The sequence below is a fragment of the Phodopus roborovskii genome, unplaced genomic scaffold (genome assembly GCF_943737965.1).
Source record: "Phodopus roborovskii unplaced genomic scaffold, PHOROB, whole genome shotgun sequence".
Lineage (NCBI taxonomy): Eukaryota > Metazoa > Chordata > Mammalia > Rodentia > Cricetidae > Phodopus > Phodopus roborovskii.
In genome coordinates, this window is record NW_026126511.1 from 48,338,557 (window position 1) to 48,352,042 (window position 13,486).

Sequence of the window (13,486 nt, forward strand, 5' to 3'; positions counted from 1 at the left end):
AACCTGCAGGTAGCATGGGTCTCTCGCTGATGGCATCATAACTTTCCTTTCAGGAAGAACTTTCGTAAGATTAGCAGGACCTTGGGCCTGTTGATTCATCTCTGGGGATTTGCATTGCATATCCTAAATGAAGTCAGAACAGTAGCCTGTTTTTAGCCAACAGTGGCCATTCCTGTTCAAAAGCAAATGACCTGAGCTACAGGCCATGTGGCCTTGAGTAAGGCAGTTCTTTCTCCTTCCTGGCTTAGTCCATACTACAAGTGGAAGAAGCTTAAAGGTCTTTGATTACTTTTCAGGTTCTGCTCTACAGTCTGTTTAAATCCATGTGTCATGGGCTTCCTTGGGCATTTATGCGAGGATTTGAAAATTTGTCTTCTCTTGTCTTTAAACTGTCTATAGACTGATGCTAATTTTTCTCCTTAAAACTCTTATTTTCACAAGCTTTTCTCTTCTAGAACTTTTAAGATGCTGCCAAGCTGTGAAAACAGACAGCTTCCTCTGGAACAGAACTCATTTATATTTTAGTTTTTCTCTTCACGTATACCTTTTAAAAGGTTGATGTCGGGAGAGCCGTTATTTATTTTGTTCTGCCTGTAGAATTAAAAATGAGCTCATCTGTAAAAAGCATTAATGTAGGATGGCTTTTGCTTGGCTTTTGCTTGCCATACCCTAGCGCGTTTACAAAACATTCTTAAATGTTGCTAAAAGGAATAGGGCAAGCTAAGAAACTTTATTATTTAATAATAATTACGTAAAATTCCTCTTCTCTCACATCACAAGATAGCACACTTGCTTTTCAAATGTTGCATTTTGCATTGTAAAGTTATTATATGATTAATGCATGAAATGAGAGGAAGTACAAGGAAATCTAAAGTAGAAAATGAGCCCTTTTCATGATGTAACTAGGTGGTAATCGTTAACGCTTGCTGTATTTTTCAGTCATGTTTCTGAATCTTATGCACATATTTCTTAAGTAGATATGACTGTGTAATTTCATATTAAGTATCATTACATGACCTTTTAAACATAATTTTATTATGAAAGCTACTTTAGGAATATGCTGTAATTTATGGACATTTAAGTTAGCAACTGTCTTTTCTTCTGGACCTAACTTAGGATAGGATCAGATGAATTCAGGAAGCTATATAGGGTCATGGTGGCTTACTGCATGGTGATTATGACCCTGTTTGTATAGAGGATGGTGGCTGCAGTATATGGAGAAGCAGGTGGGGTGCATTTGAAAGACGCCTGCCTGCCTGCCTGCCTGCCTGCCTGCCTGCCTGCCTGCTTGCTTGCTTGCTTGTTTTGAGATAGCAATTCACTGTGTAGCCCAGGCTAGGCTTGAACTGACATCTTCTCTTGACTCCCAAATGCTAAGATTATAGGTGTGAGCAATCCCACCTGACTTCAGCCTCAAACTCACAGCTACATATGACTTTGAACTCCTTTTTGTCCTCCCTTCACCTGGTGGGAGCAGGGTTACCAGGCTGCTCTTTCAGGATTACGTGCCTGGCTCTCTGTTTTTCTTGTTAGACATTTTATATTTTCTTTATCTTGCTCTTATAAATTCCTATTCACTTTTGTGTTAACTAATCTGACTACCATTTTTATGTGAGAAATTGTCATCTTTTAAAAATAGCTTATATGCATTTGCCATGTGCAATATGATTTTTTCATTTGTATTAGCATTTATTAATTTTACAAGAAGATAGGTTTCATGGCATTTCATGTATGTATAGATGGGATCTTTTGACCATCTTCAATCCTCTACTACAATATTCTGCTCCCTCCCTTCTGCTCCCCTCCCATCACCATCATCCTCTTTGTACTTCCATGCATTATCTCCATTGGTTTCTTCTTTTCCATTAATTGTTATTGTTACATGTGTATGTGCATATACATATATAAACACAACCTGCTGAGTCCATTTAGTGTGGTTCATATGCGTATGTTTTAGGACAGGCAAGTAGTATTCAAGAACTAATTAGGGGCTCATTCCGGAGGAAATCTGGTTCTCCCTATCTCAGCAGTCATTGATAGCTTCTCATCTAGGGTTGTGGTCTCCTGAGATTCCCCCATCAATGTTGGCTGCTGAGTGTCTGCTGGCCTTGTCATTGTTGAGGTCTTGTTTGGGCTGCCATATTGTTGGGGTTTCACAGGTGCAGCTTCCATGTGGTATATAGAAGACACAATCTCACAGCAGACCCTGTGGTCCTCTGTCATGTACAGGGGCTGTATCTGTTGGAACTGGGCACCCCCAACAGTTTTGTTCTCTGCATTTTCACCAGTTGTGGCTTTGTGTAATGGTCTCCATCTCCCACAAGAAAGAAGCTTCTTCAGTGAGGGCTGAAAGCTACATTTATCTGTGGTACAGGAGTATTGGGAATGTAGAGAGTGATTATGCTGGTTTGGGGAGGTAGCTGTACTAGGTTCTAGGTTATGTGGTCTCACCAGCCATGGGTAATTGACTGTGATTACACTATCAGACATGAGTTCCCGCCCATTAAATGGTCCATAAGTACAATTATATAGCTGTTGGTCACCACCAAGATATGAGTGCCACCATTGCACCTTTGGGGATATCTGAACACTCTGGTCACTGTTGTAGTTCAGAGGTGTCTCAGCTGAGTAGGACTATTGATTGCTTTTCTGCTTTGGCAGCTTGGATAGCACTTTCCAGTACTATGAAACCTAGTCTGCAAGGAGGATGCTTCTGGGTCAGACCCAGCTCAGTTCCTCCAAGTTTGTGTTCAGAGTCCATAGCATCTTCAGCAAAAGGAACTTAAGACTCTGGGAAACAACTGAGAGCAACAGCAATGTAAATATAAAATAGTGTATAATTGTAGATAAACATAAAGTAATGACTCCTCCATCCCTCTCCCTCAGTATTGTCTACTACTAACACCACCATTTATGCCCCTTCATACTCCCTGCTTGCTACATGCCGTTCCCTCTCACCTAGCAACTTCTGTAGCAAACAGTGCTGGAAAGAAAATGGGATTCAAAGTCAGAAGGCTTGATCTAGTTGGTTCTGTATCCTTGGGAATGCAGCGTATACTGTCCCATTTCAAATGATTAGTGAACGATCTTCAAGACCCCTAACTGCCACAAGACCAGGCTCAGTGATGGAGTTGTGTTCACAGCAGAGTTCTAGCTCTACCCTTCTTATTTTTTTTTCTGTCCCCAGGCTGTTTTATGGTAAATTTTTAAGGTATGATCAATCTTAGAAGAACTTTGACATCTTTGGAGGAAAGATAGAATATCATTTTAATGATCTATGAGTGGATAAAGTATTAGGCCTTTATCAAAGGCAAAGACAGATCCACTCCACTGGGAGGGCTTTCCCGTCCGTGTCATCTCTGCCTTTTCCCCATTGTATTAGAACAAAGAAAAGGAATGAAAACATTTTAATTGTTTTATTGCTAAAGATCATTTCACACATAGATGCTCTCAAATAGGAAGTGAATCAATTAAATTTCAGAGCATGAAGGCTGGTTTAATGTTAATGTCTTCTGAAGAGGCTCAGACAGAATTGTGGGTAGTAGGAAACAATCCTGGAATCTTATTCTGGATAACTAAAACAGATTGTAGGTCTCTTCTGCAGAGGTAGCTTGCATGAGCACACAGAGGGAAATGTCTGTACATGTGGCTTTAACCCTTATTGGGGCTAGTCTCTGTCTTTTGTGTATTCTCATCCAGACTCAAAGGGCAGAATTCTGTGGCTTTAGTTTTCAGAGACTGAACTGTACTGAAATGAAAGTCCTTCAAGGGCATTGCCATTTGTTCCTAGCTTATGACTTCTCATCTCATCACATTGTTTTGCCGCCACTTTTCATTCTAATCTTTCCCATTATCATATAGCAAAACAATCATTTGGTTTCTCTATGAGGAGGATATGCACTGGTCACTCACTGACGATGTCCTTTGTGATGTGCAGCATCCTCAGAATTTGCTGTCACTTTATATGTTATCCTCAGGCATATGCATACATTTCTTTCCCTTCCGTATTGTTTCAGAATAGTTATTTCAGCATCTCCAATAGAAAGAAGAGTGATTGAGGTCCCAGGGTTTGATTTCAAATCTCCTTTAGAAACGAATAGCCAAGCTCTCCTATAGTGGAAATGATTTTTTGTTGTTGTTGTTGTTTACAGCAAGTGAAACAAATTAAAAAATAACTGAAAGTTAATGTGCTGGGAGGTGACTAATGAATCTGTCATAAGGGCATGTAAGTATCACTCACTCCAAAGGGCCCCACCTCCTCTGTCTCACCTCTGCCTTACCCTGCCTCAAGCCTTCTTAGTTACTGCTACAGCTACACATCTGGCTTCTGTTGCTCCACAGAGTAGCTTTGACCCTCAGATGTCCCTACTTTAAACCACGGCTCCAAGATGCCTTAAGCATTGGTTCCGCTCTTCACAGTGTGAACTTGGTCTTTTCTCCACTTGGCTCTGTGGCCCCATCTCAGGCACCGTGCACGCAGGCTGTGTTATGGTCCCTTCCAGTCTCAGAGTGCTGCAGGCTCCCTTAGGATCCCTTTACTTTGCCTCATTATTTCACCATGGCCAAACCTCTGCCCTGAAAGCTCTTACTCTTTCCTTGACCCTGTTCAGCTATCAGCTCTTGTCTGCTATAGTAGAGCTTGCTGTGCCTGCAGCCACTGTAGTCCCTTTTACAATTCTCTATTCACCTCTGCTGTGACCACACTGGGAAGCTTTGTCTGGTTTATTTTTGCCACCCTGATAGTCAGCTGATAAACAGAAACTAGGACTTTGGGGGTGATTAAGAAATTATAGACATTAGCCTGTTTGCTGACTTCCTTGATAGTCCAGTTTAGTCACATATTATTAAAAAAGAAACATTATTCTGATGTAATTACAGTCACCTATGTCTCCATTGCTAAAACCACCAACATACCTTAAAGAGATACTATGGAGCGTGCTGGGACCCTGAAACTGTCTGCTCAAAGAAATGATGCTGGTTCTTCCAGGTTCCTTTTTACATTCCTTAATGCATTTCTTATTCACATATCTATTGAGTAAACAGATACACATTTGTTAGTCTCTGCTATGGCCAACCAGATACCCTTTGTTAGTGAAACATGGTCATTTTTTTTTTTTTTTTTCCTTTGATGTTTCTCTTTTCTCTAAGCAACATTTCCTCTGAGCACCCAAGGGGAAGACCCTGGAACTTTGTTACATTAGACAAGTCAATATGGTGTGATCCTAGGCATGTACCTTACATGTATCATAGGTGGAGATGAGATTCAAGTTCCCTGTATGTTTTAGAGTTGATCCTTTGTCAGATGTTCTCTTCGCTCTGTTGTTACTTCCTATAGTATTGGGGATCTTGTCCAGGAAATCCTGTTCATTCTGATGTCCCAATGCACTTTATAATTTTCCTTCTAATGGTCTTTGTCTTCAAGTCTTATGTTTAATTTTGAGTTGAGTATTGTTTTAACTGGTGATAGTAATGTCCAGTTCATTCTTCCTCTTACAACCAAGGCCTTGTTAAGCTAGATGGAATACAGTGGTTGCTAGCTAAAACCTAAGGTCCCCATGAAGAGTGATGGGTAAGACCTGATGCATCATCACAGGCTTACTCATCTCCTGTTGAAGAAATGACAAGTACCAGACATCTTAATCAGATTTCTTTTGTGCATCCAATGAGATGATCATACAGCTTTTGTCCTTCATACTGTGGGATTTGTGCATGTTGACCCTTTTATCCCTAGGATGTTTTCCATTTGGTTGTGATGAATAGTTTTGTTAATGTGCTCCTAGATTCCATCTACTGGATGTTAGCTGAAGATTTTTTTTTTTTTTTTTTTTTTTTTGGTGCATCTGTTGTCACCAGGGTATTGGGACAGTGCAAGTCTTGTAAAATGAATTAAAAAAAAAAAAAAAAAAAAAAAAAAACTCTTTTCAGATTTTTAAATGATTTATGAAGAATTCTTAATGCTTTAATATTAGCCTGAGCTCAGCAGTGAGGCTGAGCAGAACATTCTTAATCCTAAACAATAGAGACTGGAGTTGTTTATTACTCCGCAGTTAAGAGCATTGGCTGCTCTTCCTGGAGACCCAGGTTTAATTCCCAGCCCCCACATGGTAGCTCACAACCATCTGTAACTCTAGTTCCAGGAGACTCATCACCCTCTTCTGACCTCTGTAAGTACTACACATATGTGATGCACAGACATTATCTGTAGGGCAAACATTCATACACATAATTTAAAAAAACAACAGTTTTTTAATAGAGGGAAAAAGTACTTTTCTAAAAATAAGGCTTAAACTATGAATAAATTCTTCTTTTCCTGAGATCTTGATCTTCTTTACTCCGATCTTCATTGTGTACAGTTAAACCCTAGAAATACTGAGAATGAGCGAACTCTAAAACTTTGACTGAATGGAAAACATTATGCCATGAATACCTGAAAGTTTTAATTTTGCTTCTAAACCCAGTATGGCTTTTTTTCTGTTAGACACTGCAGTCACAACACTAATGCCCTCTACCTGATACCAGTCCACTTTTAGAGCAAAAATTGTTGACAGAATTGTATGAATCATCAAACTAATTCTTAATTATTTCAGAGTTTCCCTGCGGACCTTTTATTGTAAGAATGGTGCCCATTCTTTTCGAAACCCCTGCAGAGAATTCTGTGATGCAGATTGTGGAAGCCAGCCATGTCACCAGCATTTCATTTCCTGCTCTGTGCATCGTGCTTGCTCGGCAGAGATAAAGGCCTCTGACAGCTCTGTGAGGTCTGTTGGGCTTAGCTGTACATGCCTGCGACCCCAGCATCTGTGAGACAGCTGAGGTGTGGAGTCTGACCTGCACCCCAGCTTCAGGTGCTTTACTGTGGAGGAGGAAGTAAGAGACAGAAGAGCTGAGAGGAAGGAATAGATGAGCTCCTGTAGGACTCAGTGGGTAAAAGAAAAAAATCTCATTTCTCAGGCCAGTATCTCTGGGGGATAGACCAGATTGGCCCTGGAGGGAGGCAAAATGCAGGTGTCCTGGCAGGAGACAAGCACAGGCTTACTCTTTCTTACTTATATGGCAGCCCACAGCATGGGTGGTTGGGTGTGTGTGTGTGTTTGTACAGGACACTGATGTAACGTAAGTAATGAGTCAGGAATCAGTCATGGGTTTTCAGGTCATTTGGCCAAAAAAAAAATTATAAGTTCCACTGGCCATAGAGTTGTCACTTAAATGGGAACTTAGGTCTTAGCAGCCACTGTATTCCATCCAGTCTGACAAAGCCTTGATTGTAAGGCACACCCTGTTGTTCATGCCAGTGAGAGAGGAAAAAGCAGAACACTGCCATTTAATTTCAAGATCTTACCAGTTAGGAAATGTGTCCTGATTTCAAAGATCGCAATAATGAAGAAATGTGCATGATAAAATCAGTGAAATAAGATCTGTACATTGGTACAGAGAAAAGCTGGGAAATGCAAGAAAGATTCTGAGAAAATGAAAAGGAGAGGGAATACAATCAAGGACAAGTAGAGAAGTTGACCTTGAAAAAGAGGATGATTTATGGTTTCTCGGCTATGAGAAAAGAAATGAATAATGGCCTAGAGAAGTTTAGCAGTTCAGAAGCTTAAAAAACCTAGCAAACCAATAACCACGAAGGCAAGGTCATCTGCAGAAAGAGTGACAGTGGTGGCTTTGAGGGCTTGAGGCGTCAGAGTGAAGAGGTTTTGGGGGAGGGATGCATGAAAGAATTCCCGTCAGAAACAAAGGGACCAGTTCAGACTGTAGAGGAAGGAAACCAATTGGCTCTGTTCTGTAGTGTTCAGGCACACTTGGTGCTCTGAGAAAGATGGGAACAAAAATGGAAGGTGCTGTCTGCACTGCAGCATGGGAGATTGGCAGGGCAGGAACACAGAACAGAAAAACCCAGCCGTGCTGGTTCTTCTCAGACAAGTTTTACTTATCTGTCATTCAGGCAAGAAATAAGGGATGTGGCTAGACACAATAGACATTTATTTTTCACTTAGGGGAAGGGAAACAGTCACAGGATTAGTATTGCTGAGAAGATGAAGAATAAAGTTTGAAGAGATGTAGGATTCAGAATTTAAAGTCATGGAAGTAGAAATCAGAGCAAAATGTTTGAAGATGTGTTATATTCCTATAAAGCACAGGTAGATTTATATTTCTGTTGTATGAAAACCTCTCTATCTCTCCACTGATTTCAGTGCATGATCCTTCATCCTTAGAGGGCAGACAAGCGCACTACACGCTTGCCCCCTCCCCTCTGAATGAGTGATAGGCACAAGCACTGATCTCATCACATCATTCTACGAAGCTCATGCTCTTAACACTGTACTCCTCTCAGTGTCCAGGGTTCTCATGGCCTCATCTGCCATCTCCGCCTGACAGTGCCAGTCCTCAAGACCTAGCTCAGACTTTGCTGTGACCTTTCACCACAAGTACACTTATGGATATCTCTCTCAAGTAGATTGTGAGCTCCTTGATGCCAGAAACCAATTCTTTACCCACAGTGCCAAGCATGTATTAGAAAATCATATCTACCTGGTGAATTGGGGGTAAATGAGTAAGTTGGGTGACATTTCAGATGTTAGTGTGCATTCTGGTCACCTGGCTGTCATATCAAAGTTTGGTTCTGATTACCGAGTCTGCTCCAGGTCAAGCTATTTGCTGCTGCCATGGCCTGACCAAAAGTGACACAGTAAACACAGAGGCTAAGACTGAATGGACATGGAGCAGCTGTGAGCATGGTGGCTTGGAAAGACTCTTAGAGTGAATACTGCCACACCGAGAACCATGCAGGAGATGCTTACACCGAGGGGAACAGCAAGGAACCATGTAGAACATGGTCAGAGACAAGAGTGGGAATATACGGTTGGGAGGCTTATAGGAGATGGAGAAGAGAGGCAGCAGCTTTACCCGGGCTGAAGAGAAAGTGTGCCTTCCATATAGAGGCCTTGAGGGAGGAGAAGGCAGCAGCAGGGGTCAGGTTGGGGCTCTGAGGAGGAGGGGGCCTATGAGGCATTTGTGTAATGAGTGGTCTTTCTGCCATTGCTGAGTGGCTGATTTTCAGGAAAGGGGTGGTCCTGAAGAAATGGTAGGTACTAGAATCCAATGAAGGTCATTGCTTGGTTGTCACTTTCCAGGCTCGAGGTGTGAAAGTTCTCTTTTTCTTTAAGTTCATAGATGTCAGAAAAAGTAGCACTAATAATAGCATTCTGTTCCCATCTACCTTTTATGAGTGTGCTTGATCTAACAACAGATTTAGCAAGCCTTGTAATTTAAATACTGTTGTAATATCTACTTTGTAACATACAAAAACAAAATGTGCAAGTATCCTACTAAGCCCCTTCTTCAGCAGTCAGTGGTCAATGTTCTTAGCCTGATAGACTTTCTCCTCTTTTACCCCTGTGAACCAGTACACATGCAGACAGGATCTTCTAATCCTTGGCCTTTTTTGCGTGTACATTATTTTGCAGATTGCTTTTCTCACTTAGTAATATGCTGTAAACATCCATTCAGGTCAGTGGACAGAGTGCTAACTTATTTCCTTCCTGGTTGTTTTAAAATAGCTGTGTATAAATATAGATACCCTGTAATTTGTTCTGCCATCTCTTGTTTGTGGATAATTGGGTAATTTCTACTTTTTGATACTATAAAAAAAAATGACCAAAAGAGAAAAAGTTGTGTTGATACCAGTGCTTTAGTAGCATGACTCTTGTGGCTCTGTGACTGTAGTTAGTCATGCACACCAAAATAACTTGTAACATTTCGTTGTGTGTATATATATATATATATATATAATATGTGTATGTATATGTATATGTATATTTTTTATTGGCTGTTGTCTATACCCCTTACCTCCCTACACTCCCTCCTCTTAGCTTTCCTCTCCCATTATTCCTCTTGCTTCCTGATTAGTTTTATTTCTGAAGTCATGTCATATACACATCCACAGTTGTATATGTCTATGTAGTAAAATCTAGGAACCACTCATGAGAATAGGCATAATAATGTTTCTAAGACTAGCTTAATTCAGTAAAGATGATCATCACCAGGTAGATCCTTTAAAAATAAATAAATAAACTAACAAACAAATAAATAAATAACTTAGAGGCAGAGCAGCATGCAACCACTAGTCACTTATGGTAAGTTCAGTTAAAAAGGTAAGTAAGTAGGCCTTACATTGGCTTCTTCCAGGAAGTTCTTGTGGATATCCTGGACGTACCGAGTCATATCTTAAAGAAGACCTTTTAATGGGTACATTTTAAAGTAAAATGTGGCTTTGTTGGTTGCCCCTGTAGTTACTTCAATGAGAATCAATACCCAGATGAAGCAAAGAGAGAAGAGATTGCCAACGCTTGCAATGCAGTCATACAGAAGCCAGGTAAGGAGGTGAGCTCGGGGGGCAATGCTCAGTGCCATTCAGTGGTCTGAACACTTGCCCTCCTAACGCAGCTCCCAGCCCAGTGTTCTCCAGATAGTACTCCTGACGTTAATGTGACATGACTGTAGTGCTCACACACAATCACTCTCCATGACACTTGAGGCCTTGAAAGGGTTTTTAATTAATGGGTTTGTTTTTCCAAAATTTAACATAAACTTATCAATTCTAAAATAATAGTAAAGTGTGAAAATTCAAGCAAATATTCATAATAAAAGAATGTAAACCCCATTTTTTTTTCACAGTTGCTATAAAACTGCGCGATCTGTACTTCTTTGTGGGGCAGCTCTTGGGAGTGGAGTCTGTCTGCTTCCCACATTGGGATGACTTCTGCCTAGCTCAGGGAACATGGTGGTTCCCTTTTGGGGGTCTCTGTGGGGGTCTGCAGCTACTCTGGTACTTCCTATGCGTCTTATTCCCTGTGTACTTCAGAGCCTTGGCACAAGCAGCTACTTTCTGCGTGGCCACTTGTTTTGGTGGCTTAAAGACTATGATCTTATCAGAGTTTTATACAGTAAAGGGGGATTAGTCTCCTTTGGAAAGCCATCCTCTAGTGATATCTACCCTACACATTCGGCTCCACCTTCAGGCAAGAGGAGTCTGTGCCTTGGGTGCACAGGTCTACAGTCTGTGAAGGGACTTGCTCCCTCTGGAAAACACATACAGATTAAAAGCTGAAAACAAGAGGACAAGAGAGCAGGGGACAGTGCAGATGGCTGCTTACACATTAGTATGGTATCTCCATAAGAATTAACTGTGATGCCTGTAAAGACAGTAAATCTGAACTTTGCCATGAGTGGTACTGTGTGTCCCAGAGCAATCACCATGGTGGATGATTACAGAGTCATTCGCCTTCAACACAGCGTGTATCTCCTATCTTATATAAGATATAACCTATCTGTTAAGATACCAGGAGACTAAGATAAGTCATTTTATCTGTGTACTTCCATAGAGAGTAACATCCCTCTCAATGATGCTAATTAAATGACACTTCTGTGGTCCTAACCTGGGAACTACGATTTGATCTGGAACCCTAGTAAACAGACTTTGCGGGATTTTTTTAATATTGAATATTTCTTCCTGAGTTGTGGCTAGCTGTGTATTCATTTATGTGTTTGTTGACGCAGTAATAATTTTAGTGGGTTCTTGGTACTAAACAATGCTAAAAATGATTCCATCCCATCTGTTATTTTGTCAATAAATAGAATCAAGAGCAACTTTTAGCAGAGAAATATTTCTTGAGAACAGTTCAGTCTTGGATCTAAGATACAGATTATCTGAATTTTTTTTTTTTTTTTTTTTTTTTTTTTTGCATGCATTCACAGGCAAAAAGCTGTCCGACCTGGAACGAGTTACCTCTCTGAAAGTCTATAATTGGTTCGCTAATAGACGGAAGGAGATCAAGAGGAGAGCCAATATCGGTAATGTATCAGAGAGACTACCTTCTCTCATGGGAAGTTTAGAAATGGGATAAGAGTGGCCAATTTATGAGCTGAGCTGCGGGGTCTACGTGATCGCAACACTCAGGTCCCAATAGAAGCACCATTGCTTTTCTTCATGCATTTTAATAGCAAGGTCAGTGTTACCTGCACTATTTTATTTATACTTTAATAACAACGTTGTTGTTTATAAAGCTGATTGTTCTTAATGTTCTAGATTGTAGAATTAACCCCTGAGCAACAGGTTACTTTTGTGACTCATTAAGGATTTCTGTGGGGTCTTAAGGGAGGAATTATGATGCTGATAAACGTGTGCTGGAATGGAAGAGATTTAGCAGACGAGAAGCAAAAGTGGCAATAAAGGGCATTTCAGAAACCTAACGTTAGGTTTAGTCAGATCACGGTGTATACTTATTGCTGTACACTGTGGTATATAGCACTGGCCAACAATAACTTAATAAAGCTGAAGGATAGGAGACCATGTCAAATTCCCAAAGGGAAAATGTGTATTCAACTAAAAAAGAAGAAAAGACAGGATTTTGTACTATTGAAAGCTAGTAAAAGTGAGATTTGAGTGGATGAGATAGGAGTAAAAGGTTCATTTAAGCTTCTGCGGTTGTTTTTCTGGGGCTGGGATAGCACAGTGACAGAAAGGACCTGGGTTTGATCCCCAGCACCACAAGAAGTATGATTGCATTTCGTTTGTGTAAATACTTCTTACTGGTCTTGCCAATTTCCATTTGCTCTGTACAGCCCCTCCAGGACAGCTATTGACTTAATAAGTGTCATGAAGTGCCCACCAGTCCAGATTGGTAGTGTGTAGAAGTCGGGCCTCTACCCTGATCTACACAGAATTGAATTTCTCCCATTTACAGATAATTAGAAACAGAGTAACTATGTTCTGACTTCCTCACCGTGGTTCAGCCACTGTGATGAGGCAGCAGATAATTTAGGGATCTATTTGCTTTTTTCGAAGAAGCAGCAATCCTGGAGAGTCATGGGATAGATGTACAGAGTCCAGGAGGCCATTCCAACAGTGATGATGTGGACGGGAACGACTACTCTGAGCAGGTGGGTGGCTTAGCGGAGGCTTCTGGTTACAGAGTGGCGGGGCAGTATGGTAACTCAAGTCCGTGGGTGTTGTTATGCGGGGTGGTGGGGGGAGCAGTGGGTGTCCCTCCACTCTGCTCTTGTGTCTAGTTAGATTTTCATGTGGTAAGATTCTGTTGTCCTGTTAAATCTGTGAGTAATCTCTATCCACCCCTGTGGGTTTATTGTCACACAACAGGACACTTGGCAAGCACGCAATGGGGAGGAGGAGGAGGGAAGAAGTTCAGAGGGAGGCAGAGAAGCAGAGAAGGTAGAAGAAGAGAGGAGGATCTGACCCAAACAAGCAAGTTAACCACTTACCACACACACAGTGTTTGAGAAGCATTTAGGGGCACGCGGGCAGCAGTGACGGTGCCTACATATGGACCATGCAGGGCGCCACATAAGGCCCCGCCCACTCCAGCCCCATTATAGTGGGAGCCCTCATGCCCAGAGGAGTGGTTAACCAGAGTCTCTCTGGATATCAACACACTCATCTTATCATAAATGCAATACCTGCATGACT

General features: G+C 41.2%; 1 protein-coding gene across 11 annotated transcripts in view; it reads left to right on the forward strand.

The window, feature by feature from the left end:
* The window catches only part of Hmbox1 (homeobox containing 1), a 122,442-nt gene that overhangs the window by 105,854 nt on the left and 3,102 nt on the right, over positions 1–13,486 (forward strand). For 2 of the 11 annotated variants that reach the window (XM_051195525.1, XM_051195518.1), the window contains exons 7-9: positions 10,293–10,375; positions 11,758–11,853; positions 12,848–12,942. In XM_051195525.1, the coding sequence (XP_051051482.1) occupies positions 10,293–10,375; positions 11,758–11,853; positions 12,848–12,942 (274 nt within the window). Of the gene's footprint in view, positions 1–10,292; positions 10,376–11,757; positions 11,854–12,847; positions 12,943–13,159; positions 13,265–13,486 lie in introns of all 11 variants that reach the window. The other 9 variants (XM_051195526.1, XM_051195519.1, XM_051195515.1 and 6 more) reach the window with 8 other exon arrangements.